This window comes from Sturnus vulgaris, chromosome 5 (assembly GCF_052056855.1).
Source record: "Sturnus vulgaris isolate bStuVul1 chromosome 5, bStuVul1.hap1, whole genome shotgun sequence".
NCBI lineage: Eukaryota > Metazoa > Chordata > Aves > Passeriformes > Sturnidae > Sturnus > Sturnus vulgaris.
In genome coordinates this window covers 73,600,592-73,623,183 of record NC_142247.1, presented here as the reverse complement: position 1 = coordinate 73,623,183, position 22,592 = coordinate 73,600,592, and the positions used below count along the sequence as shown (strand labels likewise).

The 22,592-nt window shown below is 51.8% G+C and overlaps 2 protein-coding genes across 4 annotated transcripts; one reads left to right on the top strand and one right to left on the bottom strand.

Annotated features, from left to right (window-relative positions):
* The first annotated feature begins 17 nt into the window (after positions 1 to 17).
* Positions 18 to 14,553, top strand: KLHDC10 (kelch domain containing 10). The gene is made up of 9 exons (XM_088166090.1): positions 18 to 160; positions 7,131 to 7,352; positions 8,012 to 8,166; positions 8,863 to 9,011; positions 9,586 to 9,670; positions 10,192 to 10,258; positions 10,775 to 10,822; positions 11,997 to 12,136; positions 13,065 to 14,553. The coding sequence occupies exons 1-9, from the start codon at positions 31 to 33 to the stop codon at positions 13,272 to 13,274; spliced, it is 1,206 nt and encodes a 401-aa protein (XP_088022216.1). The 5' UTR covers positions 18 to 30; the 3' UTR covers positions 13,275 to 14,553.
* Positions 13,088 to 22,252, bottom strand: LOC106856864 (uncharacterized). 3 transcript variants are annotated; one of them, XR_015804152.1, is made up of 21 exons: positions 22,177 to 22,252; positions 21,759 to 21,905; positions 21,558 to 21,679; positions 21,350 to 21,458; positions 21,140 to 21,256; positions 20,933 to 21,000; positions 20,766 to 20,861; positions 20,446 to 20,631; positions 20,254 to 20,356; positions 20,027 to 20,168; positions 19,765 to 19,948; positions 19,569 to 19,668; positions 19,372 to 19,490; positions 19,195 to 19,247; positions 18,880 to 18,992; positions 18,644 to 18,792; positions 18,390 to 18,484; positions 18,087 to 18,165; positions 17,724 to 17,832; positions 15,370 to 17,425; positions 13,088 to 15,242 (listed from the first exon to the last, which is right to left on the bottom strand). XR_015804152.1 is itself a non-coding variant. In XM_088166081.1 (20 exons), exons 1-20 carry the CDS (start codon positions 22,235 to 22,237, stop codon positions 17,352 to 17,354), a joined length of 2,226 nt encoding a protein of 741 aa, XP_088022207.1. In that variant the 5' UTR covers positions 22,238 to 22,252; the 3' UTR covers positions 13,088 to 17,351. The 3 variants fall into 3 exon arrangements, 2 of the variants coding, with proteins under 2 accessions (XP_088022207.1, XP_088022208.1); XM_088166081.1 differs by having other exon boundaries at positions 13,088 to 17,425; XM_088166082.1 differs by having other exon boundaries at positions 13,088 to 17,425; positions 19,195 to 19,232.
* Between the last annotated feature and the right edge of the window lie 340 nt (positions 22,253 to 22,592).

The following is a 22,592-nucleotide window of genomic DNA, read 5'->3' as shown; positions in this document are numbered from 1 at the left end:
TCGCCCCGGCCCTCAGGCAGCGGACGGGCCATGTCGGCGGCGGCCGCGGCCCGGGACGGGCTCGGGGAGGGCGCGGGCGGCGCCGCGGGAGGCGCCGATGGCGGCGGGGGAGGGATCCTGAACCGCTTCGTGCAGCTGCCGGGCAGGCCGCGGGCGGCGGGTGAGTGGCGACCGGCGCCGGCGATGACCCCGACCCCAAGGCCCAGAAGGGATTCGGGACCGGGACAGCTCCAACCCTGAGGGGTTCGAGGGGTCTGGGAGCAAAGAATCTCCGTCCCAGGGGGATCGGGACCGCGGCACCCCCATTTCTGAGGTCCTGAGGGATTCGGGTTCGGGGCACTCCCGCATCCGGGAGGTCGGGGACGAGACACCGCTGTCCCCAAGGTCCTGAGGGGTTGTGGACATGGCATCGGCATCCCTGAGGATCGGGGACTGGGACACATCCATTGCCAGGGCTTCAGTGAGTCTGTGATTGGGAATTAGCCATTCCCACCGTGTTCGGGCCTGGGACACCCCCATTCCTGGCGTGTCCTTAATCGGGGCATCCCTGTCCCCATCCTCCACAGAGGTCTGGTCACCCCAGCCACAAGGTCCCAGGTATCGAGACGGGGACAGGGACATCCAAGGGCCCGAGGCCGGTGACAGTTGTCCCTGGCTCTGGGACATTCCCGGGGGGAGCTGGGGTACCCCAACAGGCCGGGAATAATGGGGTCACCCTGTCCCCAAAGCCCGGGAATGGTGTGGGGAGAGCTGGGGTGTTCCCATGGTATCCCTGGAATCAGGGATAAGGAGGGACGGTTATCCTTTTATAAATGGATATATATAAATATATTTATATATATATATAAATGCCACCCCCTCCTACAGCCCGGTGGGTGGCAGCTCTTCCATCCCCATTCCGGTGTTTTCCAGTTGTTGGGAGATGCTTGGATGCCCCCCAAAGGCTGTTCATCCCCATGGATGTGGGGACAGGGGTACCCCACAGGGATCAGCCCCGTTTCAGTCATCCTGGATCACCCTGGTGATCCTCCCACTCTGCAATCCCAGTGTATTGGGGTTTTTTTGGGACATCCCCACAATCCTGGGAAGGGGGACCCAGGGGTGGGGACGTGGCTGGGATGTGACATCAGCTTAGTCCTGTCCCCTGGGAAAAGTGGTTCTTGCCCTTTTCCACCTCTTCCCCTAGCAAGGCTGGATGCTGAAGGGTTTGTGGATATTTGGGTCACCCCAACAGCCCCCAAATATTCCAGGAGGAGGCTGAGGTTACCCCAGGGTCACAGGATTGGGAAATTCTGTGATATTCCAGTTTGTGTGGGAATATCCCTTTTCCCCATATCTTTGTAGCTTCTCATGACCTTGAGCTGGATATCCCAGGATCAGGAATCTTTTCCTGCCCCTCAGATCCCTCCATTCATGTGGGACATGAAGCCCCTCACCCCTCAGGGGTGGAAGCACCACCAGCAGCTGGGAAAGGGCTTTTCAATCCATCTTCCCATCCCTGAAACCTTCCACATTCTGGATCAGCCTTCCAGCCTCTCCCAGGAGCACTGGGAATTTGCTGAGTGGCTCCACACCTTCTATTTTTGGGCAAATGCTCAGCCACATTTCCTTCCTTCAGTACAAAGGCCCTTTTTTGGCAACACAGGCCCCTTCCTGAAGATTCTCTTCCCCTTCCTGAATTTTCACCGTTGGCTGCAGCAGATGGGAATTGCATCCTCCTGATCCTGCACGGATTCTGGACCTGCACAGGAGCAGAGGCTGCAGCCCAGGGTGAGCCACCCCTGTCCAGCTCAGCCTTGGCACACAAACCAGCCTAAACAAACCCCAAACTCCTGGAAAAAAAAAAAAAGGAAAAATCCTGGATTTTTTTCCCAGTTTTACACCTGTTAAGATCCTATTTATAAAATTCCAGCAGCAGCCCTTACATAACCATTGAGAGAGGAATTTTCCCCCCTCATTCCTTTTTTCCCAACCAGATTTGTTCCCCAGCTCCCAATTCTCTTCCAGAGTTTCCAGGTTTGTTTTCTTAGCTCCCAGTTCTCCTCCAGACTTGTCAAGTTTCATTCCTCACCTCCCAGTTTTCCTCCTGAATTTCCAGGTTTTCTTTTCTTGCCTCCTGATTCTCTTCCAGGGTTTTCAGTTACCTCCTAAATTTTCTTCCAAACTTTTCAGGTTTCTTTTCTTACTCCCAATTCTCTTGCAGAGTTTTCATTTTCCCCATGCTGTTCCATGCCCTGGTGTTTGTAAGGTTTGGAAAGATGAGGGAAAAAAAAAGTCAAATACAGGTGGTTTGTGGCTTGTTCTTCTTTTTCTGTTCACATTTTTCAGTGTTTTCATCAGACTCCTGGGATTAAGGGAATTGGAACAGTCTGGACACTTAAATGGATTTTTGCCTCTCCTGGCTCTGCATTCCTGCTCTTGCCTTCAGCTGTAATTTTCCCAGCCACAGAAGGGTTTGGGATTTTTTTTTTAATGGAGAGGTTCATTTTTTAATATATATTTAAGAAAAAGCAGAAATTCCAAATATGTGATTCCTTAATTAATGGGATAACATTCCAACGACCTGATTTTCATTCTCCAGAATTCTTTTATTTTCCTTTATGCTTCTTGATGTGAGGATCACTGAGTTTTAGTGGTGTAAAATCCTTGAAAACATGATTGCCCCAAAGATTTTGGAAATAAAGGCTGGGAGAACCAAACCTGTTCTCCACACTGATCCAGATCCAGGAGCTCTCCCAGGATGATCCATTCTGCTTTGGAATATCTGGAAATTTCTTGGCTCACCTGCAGCTTGTGCTTGGATGGATCCTGTGGCTTCTCCCATTTTCCCTCAGCCCCTTGACCCAGCCACAGCTGGGAATTTTTCCTCTTGGGAATTTTTCCACTTGGGAATGTCTCAGGTGTGGGCAGCCTGCCAAGGAAGGGAAGGCTGGGATCTGCAGAGCCTGAACACAGCTGGATGAACAAATAAAGTTTTAAACCTCACTCTCAGCCACTCTTTCCCAACCCTCCAAACACTCCTGAGGGCCTCCAATTCCACGAGTTCCAAACTTATTTTGTCCATCTGTTGTGGAAAAGATGAAACTTTGGAGATGGGAGTCAAAGTCAATATTGACTTGTTTCGTTCTTGGGTTCAGCCCTTGACCTAAGTGCCCTTCAGGATTCCTGCAGGGATCAGAAATGGGAAGGGAGAGATTGAATCCTGCTGTTGTGGATGTTGAAAAGCCTGGCAGGAGGAAAAATAATACCAAAAGCATCTTCAGAAAGCTTTAAAAAGCAGAGAAAAGGACACAGCCCTGGGGTATTCAGCACGGATGTGGCACTTGGAAAAGAGAAGGATCCAAAGCCACGTTGGATTTGTTGGTTTTACACTCTGTAGTTATTCTGTTTGCATTTCCAAAAATAGGGCTTGAAGCAGAAATTCTGCTGCTGGTGGTGATGCTGGTGTAACACACACCTCGTGTGCACTGGGATTTGTGGGATTGAAATCATGGATGGGTGGGAAGAGCCAGCAGTGTTTGGGACACCCTAACAGGACAGGCTGTGCACTGCTGCTGTTCCTTGTCCTATTATCCTGACTGGAGGAACTTTAACATACTCAAAGTGCTGCAGATAACCCTGGGATTAAATCAGCTTGGTGGGGGGAAAAAAAAAAGGGAATTGATAAAAAAATGTAGAATTGTGGGATGGTTTGGGTGTAAAGGGATCTCAAAGCCCATCCAATGTCACCCCATCCATGGGCAGGGACACCTCCCACTGTCCCAGGGTGCTCCAAACCCATCCAGCCTGGCCTTGGGCACTGCCACAGCTGCTCTGGGAAGCTTTGCAGTGCTCCATCATCCTCAGAGTAGAAGTTTTTCCTCATACCCAGCTGGAATTTCCTGTGTTTGAGTTTGTGCCCCTTTTCCCTTCTGCTGTCACTGAGCAGTCTGGCCCCATTCCTCTCCACACCCACCCTTGGGATATGAATGGATTTATTTGGGGTTTCTGACAGTCATAAGGCAAAGGATGGTTTCAGGAGGCACAAAACCACTTCATATTCATGGAATCATGGAATTGTTTAAGTTGGAAAAGGTCTCAGACCACTGAGCCCAACCTTTCCCAGCTCTGCCAAGGTCACCACTGCCCCATGTCCCCAAGTGCCACATCCACAGGGCTCTGAAATCCCCCCAGGGATGGGGACTCCAAACCTCCCTGGGCATTTCCAGTGCCTGGCCACTGTTTCCATGCAGGAATTTTCCCTAAAATCCACCCTGGCCCAGCCTGAGGCCGTTCCCTCTCCTCCTGTCCCTGTTCCCAGATCCCAAATCTCTCCAAGAATCCAGGGAGTTGTGCAGAGCCACAAGGTCCCTCCTGATCCCCCTTTTCCCCAGTGTCACATCTGGAAACACCTTCTTGTTTCATGTCCTGCTTACAGCTCCTGCAGGAGAGGAGTTGAAGTAGGAATAGCTCAGAATTGTCAGTGCAGCAGCTCCTCAGAGCCCACGGAGTGAATCACTCTTCAGAAAGGGATTTAGCAGTGCCCAGCCAGCCTCATTCTGTCTGATTCCTCAGCCCTTAATTAGGACTTCCCTTAATTACTTCCCTGATTTTCATGATGTTTCAGCCTGGAATTACTGAATCCATTGGGTTGGAAAAGCTCTCCCAGACCATCCAATCCAAGCTGTGACCAATTCCCAGCTTGTCCCCAGAGCTCTGAGTGCCACATCCAGGAATTCCTTGGTCACCTCCAGGGCTGGGCACTCCAAACCTCCCTGGGCAGCCCCTTGCAATGTTTAACAACCCTTTCCATGAGGAAATTCCTGCTCCTGTCCAACCTGAGCCTCCCCTGGCATAGCTTGAGGCTCTTTCCTCTCATCCCGTTGTAAAATTTCATTCTGATTGTGGAATTTATTCCCTAAAAAATGTTACTGTTGCCATATTTCCCCTCAGGATTAAAGAAAAGGAGCCTCCTTGTAAATTCACCTTCCCCATCCTTCCTTCCTGCTTCTTTCTGGAAAATCTTAAACTGGGAAAACAGGTGCTTCCAGGTTATATCCATTCATTTTAAAGCCATTTTCCATCATTTTACAACCTCTTCCCCACATTCCTGGTAAATCCTGCTGCTTTCCATATCCAGCATCAAGGAATTCCCAGCAGGACCTGGTGAATTCCAGCTTTTCACAACCTTACTGTGCTTCCCTGAGCTTTGGGTGTTTTGGGTTTGAGCTCATGGGAAAATGAATTTTGCTCCCAATAATGTTGGATGTTCAAATGCCAGGATTATTATTATTTTTTTTTTGAGATGGGATTTTCCCATCTAAAAATTACATCTGTGGATTGGGCTGGAGCAAAAGCAGCTGCAAACCTCTCCTGAATTTCAGCAGGAGCTGTGAATCATCCAGTGAGTCCTAATTAAATGGAAATGCAGCTTTTTATTGGAGCCATGGAATTTGGCTGCTGAAAGAACTCATCAGATTTAACCCTTGAACAAATCCAGCTCTTTTCTTTAAAAAAACACAACTGGAGGAATCTTTTCTGAAGTGATGAGCCCTTAGAGATCATCCAGTGCCACCCCCTGCCATGGACAGGGACAATTTCCACTATTCCAGCGTGGCCTTGGACACTTCCAGGGATGTGTGATCCCTTCCTGCTGAAAACTGGAATTTTCTGGCAAATTCAGGTCCCTTCCCTTTTTAATTTTGGGAGGTTGGTGGCAGTGAAAGCCTCCTGGATAGTGTTTTAAAATTTATTTTCTTGGAATTATTCCTCTTACCTTTAGTTTATTTTACTTTATATAAAACTCAGCTTTATCCTCTTCTTTTCCCTCTGGAAAATTCTCATGGCAGAACTAGAATTAGAACTAGAGAGGAAATAAAATTTCTATTTAATATAATATCTGAACTCCTAATTCCTTAACACCTTTTAAATTAGGACAAGGAATATCCCCCTGTCCTGTGCCCCAAAATCCATGTCCCCACTACAGATTTTTCCCTTAATTCCTCCCTTCCCCTCTTTTTTTTTCACCCAGTGCTTATTAGTTTTCTAAATGGGGATTGCTGCAAGACACAATTATTCCTGGAAACACCTCAAATCTGTCAAAACTTTGTCTGAACCTTAATTTTGAACCAGGGTTAAACATGATTAAACAAAGCTGCTTGTGCTCAGCTCAAGTTCATTATTTGGTCTGGACAAATCATTTAATTTCACTTTTCCTGGAGGAAAAATGCTTCATGCCTCTTTTTTTTTTTTTTTTTTTTTTTTTTTTTTAATTCTTTTTTTTTTTGTTGTTTTGTTTTTGGGTTTGTTTTTTTTTGTTGTTGTTTTTTGCAGTGGGATTTACTTCTGGGTCCTAATTAAATGCTTTCCTTGCTCCTTTTCCATCCTAAAAATCCATTAAAAAGTCTGTGGGAGCAGCTGGGGGGTGAAGGTCAATAATTTGTTTGGGTTTGTTTTGATCACTTGTCAGCCAAGACCTCGATTTCTCTCGTCCAAGAATATTCCTGGTTAGGTTTTCCTTGGCTGAATTCATCTTTTTATTTATTCCAGTTGAGAGTTGAGCTGGAATTGTCCTCCCTGCTTTTATTTCCATGAAGTTTTAGGGCTGGGAATGGCTGCATCACCCTGTAGGATCTGCTCCTGCCCAGTGCTAATGCCTTTATTTAGGAGCAGATTTTCCCTGTTCTGTCACTTCAAATTTAGTGACAAAATCTCCTTGAGATCCAAGGAACAAAAAGGGGGAAATCACAGACAGGTTTTTGTAGGAGGGAAAGCAAATTCTCCATTTTTTTTCTCTATTGGGCAGCATTTCAATACAAATTTAAATAAACATTTGGAATTTTTTCCTGAGTGAGATTTACCAAACAGAATAAAAAAAAAAGATTTTATCAAATACCTCAGAAAGAGCTTTTGTGGAAGGATTGTCACCCCAATCCAGGGCAGGAGTGGCCAGGAGTGAGACGGTGACACACAGATTGTCCCTTTCCCAGCTTGTCCTCACAAAACCATTTCCCCCTGCTGCAGACACACTTCCCTAGGGATCCAATACATCCCAGTGGGTGCATTCCTGACCCTGGCACACACCCTGAGCTTTTGTGGAGCTGTTTTATCTCTTCCTCCTCCTCTTCCTCCTCTTCCTCCTCCTCCTGCAGGCCACCGGTGTCCCCCAGCCAGGAGCGGCCATCGCTGCGTGGCCGACAGTGCCAACCTCTACGTGTTTGGGGGCTACAACCCCGACTATGATGAGTCTGGAGGGCCAGAAAATGAGGATTACCCTCTCTTCAGGGAGCTCTGGAGGTACAACTTTGCCACAGACACCTGGCACCAGATGGGCACCGAAGGCTACATGCCCAGGGAGCTGGCCTCCATGTCACGTACGTATGGAAATCCAACTCCTCGTGGGCCTGCTCCTGGAGCTATTTTAATCCTTGGCTATTTTAATCCAGGCAAGAACTGGAAATCTGGATCCTGGTTTTTTGTTGTTGTTTTTTTTTTTTTTCCCAAGTAGTTGGGTTGAGTAGTTTTTCCTGTGGTTGGGTTGGGTTTGGGATTTTTTTTCTTCCCCTTTTTGTTCAGTTTTAAAAAAATGGGAAAGCAAGAGGTGTTTTCCAGGTGTTTATCTTGCTGGCTGCAAGGCACCTGTGATTTCAGCAGGGTGCAGGCATCTCAAAGCATCCAAAAATAGCTGTCTTTGTTCACTTTTCAAAGCAGACCTTTGGTTACCATGGTTTTACTTGGGATCCTTTCTCTTTTAGAACCTCTCAAAGCCGTCAGTGCACGGGGTGGATTGTAGGGACTTTGAACAGCACTGCTGTCTCTCCAGAGCATGGAAACATGGAATGGTTTGGCTTGGAAAGGAGCTTAAAGATGATCCAATTCCATGCCATGAACAAGGACACCTTCCTTAGAGCAGGTTTCTCCAAGCTTAGCCCCAACCTAGCTTGGAAAAAAAAAATCATTCTGTTCTGATCTCACAGCAATGAGCATCCCTGTTTTTCCTCTCTCTCTCTCTCTCTCTCTCTCTCCCCCCCAGTTGTTTTACATGGCAACAACCTCCTGGTTTTTGGGGGCACTGGGATCCCCTTTGGAGAGAGCAATGGGAACGATGTCCACGTGTGCAATGTCAAGTACAAGAGATGGGCTCTGCTCAGCTGCCGTGGCAAGAAACCCAACCGCATCTATGGCCAGGTAGGGAGCTCAGGGGAGCCCTGAGTGCCTCAAAAAAAGGGGGGCACAGCACCCAAATCTCTTCTCTGCTCCTCACCAGAGTTGTTGTTTCTGTCTAAAAGCACAAGGAAAAGCAGGTTGGGTTCTGTGAGATTTAAAAGTTTTTTTTTCCTAGTTAGAAAGGTCACAGGGGTTGTGCACTTTGCTCTCTGTTGAAGGGTGGAAGGAAATGTTGGGTTGTATTTCCTAGGAGTGTTAATTGTGCCAAGAAAAGTAAGGCAAGAGCTGGGAGATGCTTCCAGTCCAGCAGAAGGATTTGGCAGCAACTGAGTTGAGAATTTGGACAAAGCAGCAAATTTAAAAAATAAAAAGAGCAAGGCAGGACTGGGAACTGGGGCTTAAAATCCCTGCAGGTGAATGAAAAAAAATCTGATTTAAGGAGTAGGTTGGTAGTCAAAAACCTTCAAAACCCAAAACTCTAAATTAAAATGAAAAAGTGATTTAAGGAGTCGTTCATAGTCAAAATTTTCAAAACCCAAAACTCTAAATGAGAATTTGTAGGGTTCCTTTATATTAGAATTACCCTTCCCATAAAGTGGATGAACGAGGTGGACAAAGAAATGGATTCACTCTCACAGCAGGACTGACCCTTTTAGTTTCAGAAGAGCAGGAATTCCCTGTTTTTCCCCAATCCTTTGTAAGTGCTTTCTCTGCCAGGCCATGGCCATCATCAATGGGTGTCTCTACGTGTTTGGAGGAACAACTGGCTACATTTACAGCACTGACCTGCACAAGCTGGACCTCAACACCCGGGAATGGATCCAGCTGAAGCCAAACAACATGTCCTGTGACATGCCAGAGGAGAGGTGAGCACCTGGGCAGCCTCAGGGAGGCTTTTTTTGGGAGGCAGGGAAGGAGAAGCCTTTGGGGTGCTTTGTTCTGGTTGGAATTTCCAAGCTCTTCTGAGCCTGGGAGTTGTTGTGGCATTGGGAGGATGGATTTTGGTCACTCTCATCCATGGTTTGGTGTCCAAGTGAGAAGAGAGAATTGGGAATGAAAGAATTCCACAATGGTTTGGGTTCATAGGGATTTTTAAATAAATCCAATTCCACCCCCCTGCCCTGGGCAGGGACACTTTCCACTGTCCCAGGTTGCTCCAAGCCCTGTCCAGCCTGGCCTTGAACACTGCCAGGAGCCACTTTGGAACTGCCTGGAATATTGATGGTATTCATTAATCCTTGCACTTAATTATTTCATAATTGCTCTGCAATCTGCAAATACCTTTCAGACTTCTGGGCTCAGGAAAAGTTCCACATTTCTTGAATGCTCCCAGCCTGAGGGACTGATGTTTGGGAATTTCTGCTCAAATCCTTGGAATTTGATGGTGATTTCCAGAAGGTTTTTTTTGTTGTTGCTGATTGTGCTGCTTTGCACCTTCAGGTACAGACATGAAATTGCTCATGATGGTCAACGGATTTATATCCTGGGAGGTGGAACTTCCTGGACAGCTTATTCCTTGGATAAGGTGAGGCATTTGGAACCTTGGACTGGAGATTTCCCACACTGAGGAATAAAATAATAATAATAAAAAAAAATTAATTGGGAGCAGATTGTTCTCCTATTTCTGTAAAATCTGGATTTGCCACAAAATGTCCTGGTGATGAATCTGTGGTCACTTTAAATAGTGCTCTGCTTCCAAAAAAGTGGAGTCTGCAGCACCTAACGTGACATTTTCTCTCTTTCCACTGTCCCATTTTTCTCCCTATGTGCAGCAGCAGAAAGGAATTTCTAACTCCTTCTGAGAACTCGAGGGTGTGGATTTTCATTGGTGCAGCTCTTTTAAAAAGCAATATTCTTTTATTTTTTTCAGCTGGGATGGAGTTTGGAAGGTGATTTCAGACCTGCTTAGTCACTGGCTGGGATCAGCTATTTTTGGGTTTAATGAAAAAAAATTAAAAAGGGATTTATTTCTAGAGGGTCAGAGCCTGTGGCTGCATCATCCTGGTGCTGGCAGAGACATCTCATGGCTCCTCTTTTTCCCTCCAGATCCATGCCTACAACCTGGAAACCAACACGTGGGAGGAGATCACCACAAAACCTCACGAGAAAGTCGGTGAGTTTGGAATTTCCTTTCTTTCCCTACAAACCAGAGTGGCTTGAAAGTGCAATTTTCTTGTTCAATATTTGACTTTTTGCTGGATTTGAGATCCTGCTTGTGCTTCAGCACTGAGGATTAATCCATCCAAGGGAATTTGGGAGTCTGGCTTCCCTCTCTGCCTGCTTGGGAAAGGTGACAGTGCCTGGATCTGCTCCCACAGGATCCACGTTGTCACTGCTCCCTTTTGAGGCCCTGGGCTTTCCCTGGAATCTCACATCTTGCTTTTCACCAAGCCAGATTTGAGACTCTGGAGAACAAAATCCCAGCATTTTTCTTCCTTCCTTGGAGAGGAATTAGGAATCAAACCTGCAACAGCTGCTTAAAATGACACCTTTTATACCTGAGATTGCAGGAAAGCAAAACCTCTTAAAAATTAAACCCCGTGATTAAATGTTGAGACAAAATCACCACTTGCACAAGCACTTTAAAGCAATTATTGCTGATAAATATTTTTCAATTTATTCTCCCCAGGCTTCCCAGCAGCCAGAAGATGCCACAGCTGTGTCCAGATAAAAAATGGTAAGATTTGCCTCTGGAAAATTGGTGTATCTTGTACAACCAAACAGGGGAGAGCTGGAGAGAACTGCAGGGAACACGTGGCTTTTCTGGAAGAGGATTTTTTTCCTCACTAACAGGCCTTAAGGTGCCCAGTTGGCCCCATTCTTTTAGTTACAGTTACAACCTTGATCCCTCTTTTCCAAACCCTTCAGGTCAGTGGCTGAATGCTCCCTGTTGAAGGGTGGAGGGAAACGCTGGGTTTTATTTCCTAGGAGTGTTAATTGTGCCAATAAAAGCAAGGCAGGAGCTGGGAGATGCTTCCAGTCCAGCAGAAGGATTTGGCAGCAGCTGAGTTGAGAATTTGGGCAAAGCTGAGAGCAAGGCAGGACTGGGAGCTGAGGGTTTAAAATGCCTGGAATCTGATCAAACCCAGGTGTCTGAGAACTCAGCTCCAAAAAGAGGAAACACTTCCTGCTTCCAGTGACACTTAGCCCCGAGTCTGCCATGGTGGGGTTGGGATCATGGACAGAAGGGGGACATGAGGCAGAAACCCACCCTGATCCCTGTTTTGGGATCAAAATCCCTCTCCCAGGTACCTCAGTGCATAACCAGCACACTCCCTCTGCATGGGCAGCAGGGGAGGGGGGAATTCTGCTCCTCTCAGGTGAGACCCCAGCCCTGGGGACACGGCAGCAGCACCTGGAGATAATGGAGAGAGTCCAGAGGAATCCATGGAACTGCTGCCAGGGATGTTCACCTGGAGAAGGGAAGGGAGAGCTTCCAGAGCATTCCAGGGAATAAAGGGGCTCCAGGAGAGCTGGAGAGGGACTGGGGACAAGGGACAGAGGGACAGGACACAGGGAATGGCTTCAGATTGGGAAAGGGGAGATTGGGGTGGGATCTTGGGAAGGAATCCCTGGATCCCTGGAATGTCCAAGGCCAGGTTGGACAGGGCTTGGAGCACCCTGGGACAGTGGGATGGGCTTTGAGGTCCCTTCCCACCCAAACCAGTCTGGGAATCTTCAAGTGGCCTCTACTTTGTGGTGGGGCTGATTTGGGACACCCTGAGAGCCTTTGTTGAGTGACCCCAAAGGTGTGTGGGTCAGGAGTGATCCCTGGCCTCTCTCCCCCCGTGGTACCTGGCAGGGCAGGGCAGGGCAGGGCCTGGCACCTCCCCACATCTCCTCTCTTGCAGATGTGTTCGTGTGTGGGGGCTACAACGGAGAGGTGATCCTGGGAGACGTTTGGAAGCTGAACCTGCAAACTTTCCAGTGGGTCAAGCTCCCAGCTGCAATGCCAGAGCCTGTGTACTTCCACTGTGCTGCTGTCACCCCAGTAAGTGACTCCTCCCGTTCCTCTGGAGCTGGGATCCTTCATCCAGGCACTCTGACCTCGGTGTGGGCTGCAGATAGAGTGACCTCCTCCTCCTCCTCCTCTTCCTCCTCCTCCTCCTGCTGTGTGGTTTCACACCATGGGTTTTGCTTTTCTGAAAGAAATGATGCAGAATTTGAGCTTTTAAACTCCCATGTGGGAACAGCAGTTCCTGCTTGTAAAAGGGAAAAAAAAAAAAGCACAAATACTCCCTGAGTAAAGTGGTTTTATCCTACTGAGAACAGCCTGAGGTGAAAGATTACATGAGGCTGTTTCCAACCTTTTGGAAACCACTAAGGAATGCCAGAGCTTTTGGCCATAAAAGGCTGGAAACCTGGGATTGATAATTAACAGGCAGCAAGAAATGCCTTTGGCTGTGCCTTCACCTCCTTCAGCTCATCTCCTTAGGGCAGAGATCACATTCCTTGGTGTCACTTCGTTTGGGGAACGTTATAAATGCAGCTTTTCCTGGGAAGCCTGATAAAGGTGTTTCCCAGGCAGCTCAGTGACTGCCTGGACAGCAGGAATGCTCTTTCTTTGCCAGCATATGGAAGAAAAAAAAAAAAACCCACTCAGCAGCTGAGGTTTTCCCATCTCTCTGTGTTCCTGTCATCCCTGGAGCAGGGTTGTGCTGAGCCAGGGGAATGCAGGATGTCTGGGTGAGGTGGGTGTAGTTTAAAAATACATTATTTTCAGCTCTTACAGCTTTATCAACACTCCTAAAAAGGATTTCTTGGGGTAGAAATCACCTAAAATTCAGAGCAAAGCACTCTGTGGTGGTTTAGGATGAGACAGCAGTGATTCCTCCCTTGATTGAGAGGATCCCAGAGCAGTGCCAGCCCAGTCCTGCTTTTCCTGGCTGTGTAACTCCTGTTCCCCTTTCCCCACCTAGGCTGGCTGCATGTACGTCCACGGAGGGGTGGTCAACATCCACGAAAACAAAAGGACTGGCTCCCTGTTCAAAATGTGGCTGGTGGTGCCCAGCCTGCTGGAACTGTGCTGGGAGAAGCTTCTGGAATGTTTCCCTCACCTAGCAACTCTCTCCAGATCCCAACTTTTGCACCTTGGACTGACGCAGGGACTCGTTGAGCGACTAAAATGAGAACATCTCCCACTTGTGGCCAACACTCAACCACGTTGAAGAATTCTCCCTCCTACCCCCCCACTATTTATGGATTCCATGGATGGTCTTGCTAAGAACATGGAGGAACCTGCTCAAGGCCTTACTCAGCAAATACATCAATGCCTTTCCAGACCTTGTTACTTTCAGTCATTGGAAAAAAAAAAACCAACAAAAACAAAACAAATCCCCTTTTTATTTATGGAGCTCTAAAGTTACACCATTAATCCAAAAGTATTTTCTGAGATTTAAGCAGCCAACCAGCAACCTGTCATCAGCACATGCTTGCAAATTAATTGGGGAGCTTAACGAGTTACTGAATGTGTGAACCTGTGCTTCCACCGTGGCACCTTCACCTTGGTATTTTCCACCCTTGTATCCAACGAGGAACATTTGATGCAGAACAGCCACCGACCTGGCTTTGGATAACCCATCCCTCCCACCCAGCTGAGCTCCCCCCTTCTCCAAGCCCATCGAGTTCCTTCAGCCCTGCATGGTGTTCCATGGAATGTTCCCACCCCTGAGCTCCTGGAGACGGCTGGAACGTCCCTGCAGCTTCCCTGGTGCAGTGTCCGTGTTCTCCCCTTTTCACACTCTAAGGTTTGCCTGGAAGACTGGGGGAAAAAAAAGTTGCCACTTAAGGGACTACTGTGTAGTTTACTGGGGGTGGGGAGGGAAAAGGTTTTCCTGAGGGATTTTCAAACCTTTTCAGCTCACTTTGCACCCAGAACAAGCTACAGCAAACCCTTAGAGTTCAGAGTTCTTTGAACCTGCTCAACCAATCCTTGGCTCTCAGCAGCTCCCAGCTTTTGGTTTTCCTCCCTCCCCCACGTCCCAAGTTGGCCTTTTTCTTGTTGTTTCACGTTCCCCTGAGGGTAGGAGATGTGATTTTAAGCTTTGTGGATCGCTCAGCCCAGGAAATGCAGCATCCAAAAAAGGGGAGAGGGAACATCCCTCCCTCCTGCTGGCAACAGGGATTGTCTCTGCACAGGAAGGGGTGGCTCTGGTCCTCTTGTGCTCTCTACACTGAATTTATTTAAGTGGCCACTGAACTCTGAGCAGCTCCAGGCATGAGGTTTATACAAAATCCTTTTCAGTTGGAGCCCATTTTTAAGTGCCTTTTGTTTTTAAAATCAGCTTTTCCCAATGCTTTTGTCTTCATCAAAGGCAGATGTTCAACTCTGGGGTTTTAGTTTCTTTTTAAAGGATTGCATTTATGTTTAAATAAACCATAGCATTGTCTTCATGTTGTTAATCCAAAGGTGCTGCCTGCTGGAGTCACTGCCCTCCACTTTTTTTTTTGTCCCAAAATTCAGCTTCCCCTGGTCTTGAGAATAGATTTTCCTCCTTCTCCAGCTTCAGTTCCTGCCTTTTTCCCCCTCCAAGGCTCAGAAAACAAAGGCTGGGCATCACAGCTGAGGCTTTCTCAGGTGCTTGGACCACAGGAACTGCTGGGAGCCGCTTGGAGCTCTGCTGTCTCCATCCCCTGCGTTGCACTTGGACAGGAATTGTGCATTTCAGTCCCTTCCCAGCCTCCCTGGCTGCTGAATCCAGAGCCTGCTCTCCTGCCCTGGCTTTGCAGTGACCTGCAGGAACATTTCTCCAGCTTCTTTATTCCATCCCAAACTCTGAGGCTGAATATCCACACTTGCATCTTTGCCTTGTGGGACCTTTGTCCTGGAGCAGCCTGTGCTGGGTTTTGTCTCACCTGCTTTAAAGAACATCTCCCCTCATCCCCAGGGTGATATTGGATCTCTGAGGTTCTCAGGTTCTCCTTACTCTGGAAATCTCTGGAGCTTTCTCTGAGGTTCTCACAAAGCCTCTCTCGATGATTTTGGGGCAGTCCTGGCACTCTGGAGAGGTCTCAGCTGGCTGGAAGCTGTCCCAATTTTCAAGGGACAACACTGAAACCACAGGGCTGTCAGTCTCACTTCAGTGCCTGGTAAAATCCTGGAAAAGATTATTCTGGGAAGTATTGAAAAAACCAACACAGACATCAGTCACAGCCAGCACAGCTTCAGGAGAGGCAAGTCCTGGCTTGGCCACCCCGATTTCCTGCTACAACAGCACAACCCACCTGGATGGTCCAGGAAAGGCAGGAGATGGAATCCTCAGACTCCAGCAAAGTGCATCCAGGAGAAGCTGTGGGAAGGGACCTGGGGGTCCTGGATTTGAGTCAGCAGAACCCTGGAGCCAGGAGGGACATCTCAGTCCTGGGGACAGCAGGGACAGCAGCAAGGGAAGGGAGTGTCCTGCTCTGCCCAGGCTCCCCAGGGAGTGGGCACAGCCCCAAGAGCTCCAGGAGCATTTGGACAACGCTCTCAGACCAGGGTGGGGCTGTTGGGGTGTCCTGGGCAGGGCCAGGAGTTGGATCCCTGTGGATCTCTCCACCCCCAGCCCACAGGAGCTGAGGAAGCATCACCAAGAAAACCACAAAGGACTTGACTCCTGCTGATGAAATCCATACCAACACCACCCTCTGATGGATTCCCGGGGTCTTCCCCATTCCATAACCCCCACTGGCTGCTCATGAGGGACACAAGAGCTTTAGAGGCTGCTCTTCTTAAAAAAAAAATGATTTGGTTTAAGCACTGAGCTCACAGCTCCTGCTGAGAGGGGCTTTAATTGCTGCTGGGCTACTGCCTGTGGGTAAAAGCTTTAATTAGAAGATATTATTATAGATATTATTAAATTATAATTTAATTTAAAGGAGAGGGAAAGGAGCTGCAGCAAGTGATGGAGAAGGGATAAGAGCATGCACAGTGCTGCCTGGGATGGGGACAGGATGGAAGGAGACAGGGAAAACCAGCTCAGAACAGAATTCCTGAGCATCCCTCAGCCCAGGAGAGAGGGTTTGTTTAATCTCAGTAAGATGATGGCACTGAGCAGGTTCTCTACAGCTTCTGCTCTCCCAATCCCTTCCCCTTTTCCATCCTTCCCTGTCCTGCCATCAGCAGCTCCAGCTACTCACCCAGCAAAGCTCCCAACTGTCCCACACTAATGACAGACAGGATTGTCCGTGCTGATGCCTCACTAGGAAAACAAAAAAAGCTTAATAAAGCAGCTTCATTAATCCCTAACGAGCTGCTGCCTTCCCAGGCTGCTCCCTGCCTCACTCAGGGCTGTCCATCCTTTCAGACTCCCACATTCCTGTGACAGCACTCCCTGCTTTTCGTGCTGAAGGACATCCCGATGGCACAGGGGAGGGGGAAGAGGCACCAGAGCCTCCTTGCCTGTGTTAGTGGATCCCTCAGTGTTTTGCTTTGGGGTTGTTTTTGTTTTTAAAAGATAATAAATCAATCCAAGCCCAAACTTTGTCCTCTTACCACACTCACCAGCATTTCCCAGCCTGTCACACCCCACAGGCAACACCAGGAGCATCCCTGACCCTTCTCTCAGGAGTCTCATCCAGACCTCAATGCCAGGAGGACCAAGGACAGTCAGACAACACCAAGCTGGAAATGAGCTGGAATTTTGGGAAGGTCATGGAGAAATCTGGAGCCCACAGCCAGCCCTGCTGGCTCTGGAGGTGACAGAGGGGCCCAGGCTGGTGACCGAGGCTCGTTTAAGGAGAAACCAACTTAGTTTCTGATTTGTACAAAACTGCTTTAATGACAAAACAGCTGAAAATACCTTTGAGTGCATTTCTGGTGCCATCAAACATCCCATGTGCAATTCCCAGGCCTGGGAGGATGAGGGATTTGTCAGGCACCTTCTCCAGTGCAGCACATCCCCAGGGAGGGGTCTGTCCTCGAGACACACCAAAATCCCCTTCCAGACCCTCCACTAAGGACAGATTTCCTCCCAGCCGCTCGAGTGTGGGCTGGAGACGCCTCTGTGCCGTGCTCTGCCTTTGAGGCTCCTCATTTCGGGAGCAATTCCATTGCCACCACCCTTCCCATCCCTGAAGCCCCACGGGGGGGAGCCCAGCAGCAGCAGGAGCTTCAGGAAACGGCACTTCCAGACCGGAGCCAGCCCGGCCGAGTCCCTGAGACACTGGAAAAGGTCTTGAAAGGTGCTGATCCCAACGAAGGGGTCGGAGAAAGGAGAATCCAAACCTCAGCAGCCGCTGGGCGAGGGGGCGAAGAAATACACGGCCAGGAGGATGAAGTAAACCATCACCAGCACCGTGCCTGGGGGGACACACAGGGGTGGAGGAGTTACTCCTTGGAGCAAAGAGGGTTTAAGACCTGGTGTGGGGTCTGGATGAAGCCCCTGTAGAGGACTTTGATGGCCATTAAAATGGAGTTTAAAACTTTTTAAAGGGGGAAATGGGAGTGATCCCCCTTGGGGGACAGCTCCAGGATGGCTCAGGTCACCACACACCGAGAGCAGACGACCCCAGGGTTGGACCCAGGAGGCCCACATCCCACATCCCAGGGAATGCAGGGATACTCCAAGTCCCACAGCAGCCCTGTGGGAGGTGGTCACCTTGGAAATAGTCACATTTGCCATCCATGAAGATGTAGTTCATGAGCACCACGCTGAACATGCTGGCGTAGACGTGGAGGTCGCTGAAGACCAGCGTGAAGTTGGTTGGCTGTGAGGAGGAGGATTTGGGGTTTATGGTCAGCCAGGACAGCCCTGCACCGACTGCCTGGGGACCTGTGTGTCACCCCTTAAACCTCCTCTGTCACAAGTCCCCAGGGTGGGGACAGCACCAGGAGACATCTGACCCCACTTGTGCATTGAGCAGAGGGGAGACACTGGGAAGGACAGCTGTGTCCTTTCCCCGTCCCAGTGTCCCCAGCCCTGCTGCAGGAGGTCCCCCGGGGCTGTCCTGGGGCTACTCACGTAGAAGATGGTGAAGAGCACGAGGATGGGGATCTGGAGCATGCACACCTGCACCGCGATGCAGTTCCCAATCTCGATGCTGGGGAGGGAGGACAACTCAGGGGTTGATCTCTGGGTGAGAAAATCCCAATCCACAGAGCCCAGCCCAGTTCTGGCACCGTTTTTAGGTCTCCTTGAGGATAAGCTGACACAGCATCTGACCCACCAGTGGCTGGGCAGCCCACGGTGGGCACCAAGGCACAGTGATGGGGCTGGGACAGGGCACAGGAACCATCCCAAAACTCATCCTTGGAGCCGTCTCACCTCAAGCTCAGGTTGTTCTGCAGGGCAAACTGGATGCCATTGACAATCTCTGGCAGCTCAGGCACCATTGCCAGCACGGTGACACCGATGAAATACTGCAGGCAAGAGGTGACATCAGCCTGGGCCTGGTCAGCTGTACAGAGCATCTCAGCATCTCTTCCCCCACTGCTTTTGGGGTTCCAACCGCAGCCAGGGCAGGTCCCCATGGCTGGAGGGCACATCTTGGTCCTTGGGGACCCCCAGGGCCAGCTCACCTGTGAGATGGTGGAGTTGGTGAGGATGGGGCTGATGTGCTCCGTGGCCAGGTCAGCACAGGCCGACATGCAGAGGGTGGAGAGCAGCAGGATGACCAGGGCCCGCCAGCGGGACCAGTGGACCACGGCACTGTGGTGGTGGCCAGGCACTGAGGAGAGAGCAGAGAGGTGTGGGAGGACACTCCAGAGCAGTGACAAGAGGCAGCCCTGCAGCCAGGACACGCGGGGACACTCACTGTGACAGTCGCTGATGTGGATGTCGTAGATGTGCGTGTGGGTTTTGAGGGTGAAGAAGAGCCCGATGAGGTAAGCAGCGGGGAGCAGGATGGACACTGTGTACACCAGGGGCCTGTGGGACACAGGTGACACTGTCAGTGCCACCAGGGTCTGACATGGACACCCCGGGGGACTTCCCCTGAGGATGGAGGAAATGGGGCGCTGGATCTTTGGGGTGGAGAGGGACCCCAGGAGGGATGCAGGAACACGACCAAACCCACGAGGTGCCACCCCAGTGTGGGGACAGCCCTGTCCCCACCGCAGTGGACACTCACTGGACGTGGCTGTAGTAGAGGGTGCCGTTGTTGTCCATCTGCAGAGAGAGCACCTGTCAACAGGGATACAGGGGACAAGGGACAGCCCTGCTGCCACCACCCAGCACGAGAGCCAGGGGGGTTCAGAGCATCCCTGACCCCAAATTTCCCCTCTTGGGGCTCCAGGTCCCCACTCACCAGGTCAAAGTGACAGTTGTGGCAGAGGTAGTGGCCCAGCGGGTTCTGGGTGACGTTGTGGCACTCGCCACACACCAGCTTCCCGTACACCTTGGAGAACAGCGTTGGGGCAAAGACACCTGCAGGGACAGGACACGGAGCACGCACCCACCCTGGGGGGACCCCCAAACCTGGGGACACCCCTGTCCCCAACTCACCTCCCACAGAGAGGAAGAGCAGGGCCGAGCTGACGCCGGCAGAGCGGCTGTTGAACCGCTGCTCCTGGTGCCGGATACCCCCGATCACCATGCACAGACCCTTGGGGACAGAGAAAAACCCCCCAGGAAAAAAAAAAATCCCCCATCAGTGCTTTGCTCACAGCACCCTCCCAACTCCCAGTGCCACCCATCTCACCGGCACAAAGAGGACACAGCCCACCAGTGTCCCTGTCAGCGCTGACTTGACCACCTCGGCGTAGCAGCGGTTGCCCTCGCGCGAGCCCTTGATGAGCGCCGTGATGTAGAAGGTGAGCTCGGTGATGGAGCCGAACGTGGCGTTCACCACCGCCCCCACTGCAAAGTTACTCTGGGCTGAGATGCTGGAGAGGAGGAAAACGGTGTCAGCGGGGCCGGAGTGTCCCCACTTTGCCCACCGAGTGTCCCCCGACACCACTCACCTGGCGATGGCCATGCCGATGTAGTAGGAGAGGGGCATGATGGACAGCAGGGCCAAGGTGAACTTGACGGCAGAGCCCGTCAGGTGGTTGGGGCTGTCCACGTAGCCCAGCACCAGCGTCACCAGCACCACTGGGAGCAGGTCTGGGGTGGTCAGTCAAGGACATGGCGGGGGGGGGTGGATTTGGGGTCACCCCCACCCGTCCCACTCCAGCTCCCACAAGGATACTGACAGCAAAGACGTTGATGCCATCCACGGCGTATTTGTAGTAGTAGGGGTTGGCAGCACGGTAGCAGCAGAGAATCACCTCTCCCTCCAGAGGCACCTCTGTCTGCAGAGGGACAAAAGGGTCACCCCCCAACCCAAAACCCCTCCCCCGGAGCGGGGTGTGGGACCCTCACCCTGCCCAGAGTCACCCACCATCCTCAGGCGGCGGATGAGCACCCGCTCCGGGGGCAGCAGCAGGACACGGGAGGTGGCGCGGGCACTCAGCTTGGCCACGGGGATGAGGATGATGAGGAGCCACGCGGTGACACACACGAGCCCGTGGGCCAGCGCCAGCACCGGGTAGCCCAGGCACAGCCACACTGCGGTGCTGGCATGGTGCTGTTAACAGGAGATCACCTTCAGGGACTGAGCCCCAGAACACGGAGCCCAGGGCAGGGCAGGTGCCCATGGGCACCTTCCCCACCACGCTGGGGGCTCCAGGGTGATGTCAGTGGGGGCAGCGTGGGGCTCACCCAGTATCCAGCGCCCAGCCAGCAGCGTGGGTGCCAGCGGCGCGGTGTGGGACCCCCGAGCAGGGCTGAGCTCTCCCCCACGGCAGCTTTGGGGACCTGGGGAGAGGGGGGATGTCAGGGTGTGCACCCCAAGACCCCCCCCCAGGGGATTCCCAAGGCACCCTTACCTCCACTTTCTGGATCACTTTGCCAAAGGGCCAGAGGAAATACCTGGCCAGGTCCCAGCAGAGCCACCCTGGGGGGACATAACCATCAGTGTCCCTTCCAGCTCCAGGGACATTCCACGGAGAAGGGACCCAGGAGACCCCAACACCCCTCAGTGCAGTCCTGAGCTCCTCCAGCCCTCGCGTGGGGATCCCAAATTTGGAACTCACCGTAAGGAGCCCCCATGATGGTGACGAACATCACGGCAGCCACGAGGATGTAGAGGAGCGAGAGCCACCAGCCGAAGAGCAGCAGGTAAAGGACATTGCCACATGTCAGCGTGGAGCCTGCGGGACGGAAGGCACAGCTGGGACCGCTGTCACCTGCAGCTGCCCAATCCACACTGCCACCACCCGGGGCTGTCCCCGAGGCCACCCCACCTCCAGAGCCTCGGATGACATTGAGGTCAGAGTAGAGCTCCTTGACAATCTCTGATCGGTCCTCCCAGGGCCGTGCTGTCACGTGGCTCTTCCATTTCTTGAAGCCAAACTGCAGAGAGAGGAGTTTTTTTGGGGGGGATGAGTGGAGAGGAAGAAAATGAAAACCCATGACAGCCCTCCAGAAGCACCCATGGGTGCCCCCACCCACCTTGTAGTTATTGGAGAGCTTGTTGGCCTCCACGGCGTTCTCGGCCGTCAGGGTGGTTTTCACCACGCAGCTCTCACACACCTCCTCCGAGTGCTGCTGGCAGCAGGGCGGGGTGGACATGGCTGTGGGTGACACACGGGGTCACAGCGGCTGTGGGACACCCCAGGGCCCCAGATCCAGCCCATCCCACAGCCAGCCTACCTGGAGGGACACGGGGACGGTGCAGGTGGCAGCCCAGGTCGCCCAGGTCACCCTGCACGTTGTTGATCGCAGCGCAGTGCCGGTCACAGAGGGAGCCCCGGCGGGGGCCGTCACTGTCACCGCGGGAATCCAGGACCTTGGGAACATCTGCGGGAGCTGCTGGAGTCACACTGGGGCCATACCCCATTCCCTGCTGGGGTGTCACCTCGGTCCCCAAACCCCGCAGGGGGGACACAGCACCGGTGCGGTACCACAGCACCACCCCAGGGTGGTACCCAGGGGATGCTCAGGAGGGGGGACCCCACCAGCTCCTGGTGATGCCGGAGAAATCCCGCTCGGTGCCCGGTGCGTGGGTCGGGAAGGGTGACCCGGTGGTGCCCAGGGATGGGGGGACCCCTCTGGTGCCCCCGCAACTCACCGGGCGTGTCCTGCGCGCAGCAGCAGCGGCGGCGGCGCCCGGGCTCGCTGTCGGTGGCCATGGCAAGAGCAGCAGCTCCAGGGCCGGTGGTCCCGGCCCGGCCCGGCCCGCCGGAATTTAACGGGCGGGGCCGGACATGCGCGACCCCGGGAGCCGCCCCCAGCCCCGCGGGAGGGGCCGGGCCGCGGGTGGGATACACCTGGTGACGGTGCGGGAATGGGGATGCGGGGGGATACACCTGGTGACGGTGCGGGAATGGGGGTGAGGGGGGATACACCTGGTGACAGTGCGGGAATGGGGGTGTGGGGGGATACACCTGGTGACGGTGCGGGAATGGGGGTGAGGGGGGATACACCTGGTGACGGTGCGGGAATGGGGGTGCGGGGGGATACACCTGGTGACGGTGCGGGAATGGG

What these genes read in the sequence shown, in the direction of transcription:
- LOC106856864 (XM_088166081.1), bottom strand. Translation starts at nt 22,237, where the DNA reads ATGGCCACCGACAGCGAGCCCGGGCGCCGCCGCCGCTGCTGCTGCGCG. An exon ending in CATCATGGGGGCTCCTTACG is followed by an intron (nt 21,001 to 21,139) that starts GTGAGTTCCAAA and finishes ATGTCCCCCCAG; the next exon opens with GGTGGCTCTGCTGGGACCTG. An exon ending in CATCAACGTCTTTGCTGTCA is followed by an intron (nt 20,169 to 20,253) that starts GTATCCTTGTGG and finishes TGACCACCCCAG; the next exon opens with ACCTGCTCCCAGTGGTGCTG.
- KLHDC10 (XM_088166090.1), top strand. Translation starts at nt 31, where the DNA reads ATGTCGGCGGCGGCCGCGGCCCGGGACGGGCTCGGGGAGGGCGCGGGC. An exon ending in CAGCTTATTCCTTGGATAAG is followed by an intron (nt 9,671 to 10,191) that starts GTGAGGCATTTG and finishes TTTTCCCTCCAG; the next exon opens with ATCCATGCCTACAACCTGGA. An exon ending in CTGTGTCCAGATAAAAAATG is followed by an intron (nt 10,823 to 11,996) that starts GTAAGATTTGCC and finishes CCTCTCTTGCAG; the next exon opens with ATGTGTTCGTGTGTGGGGGC.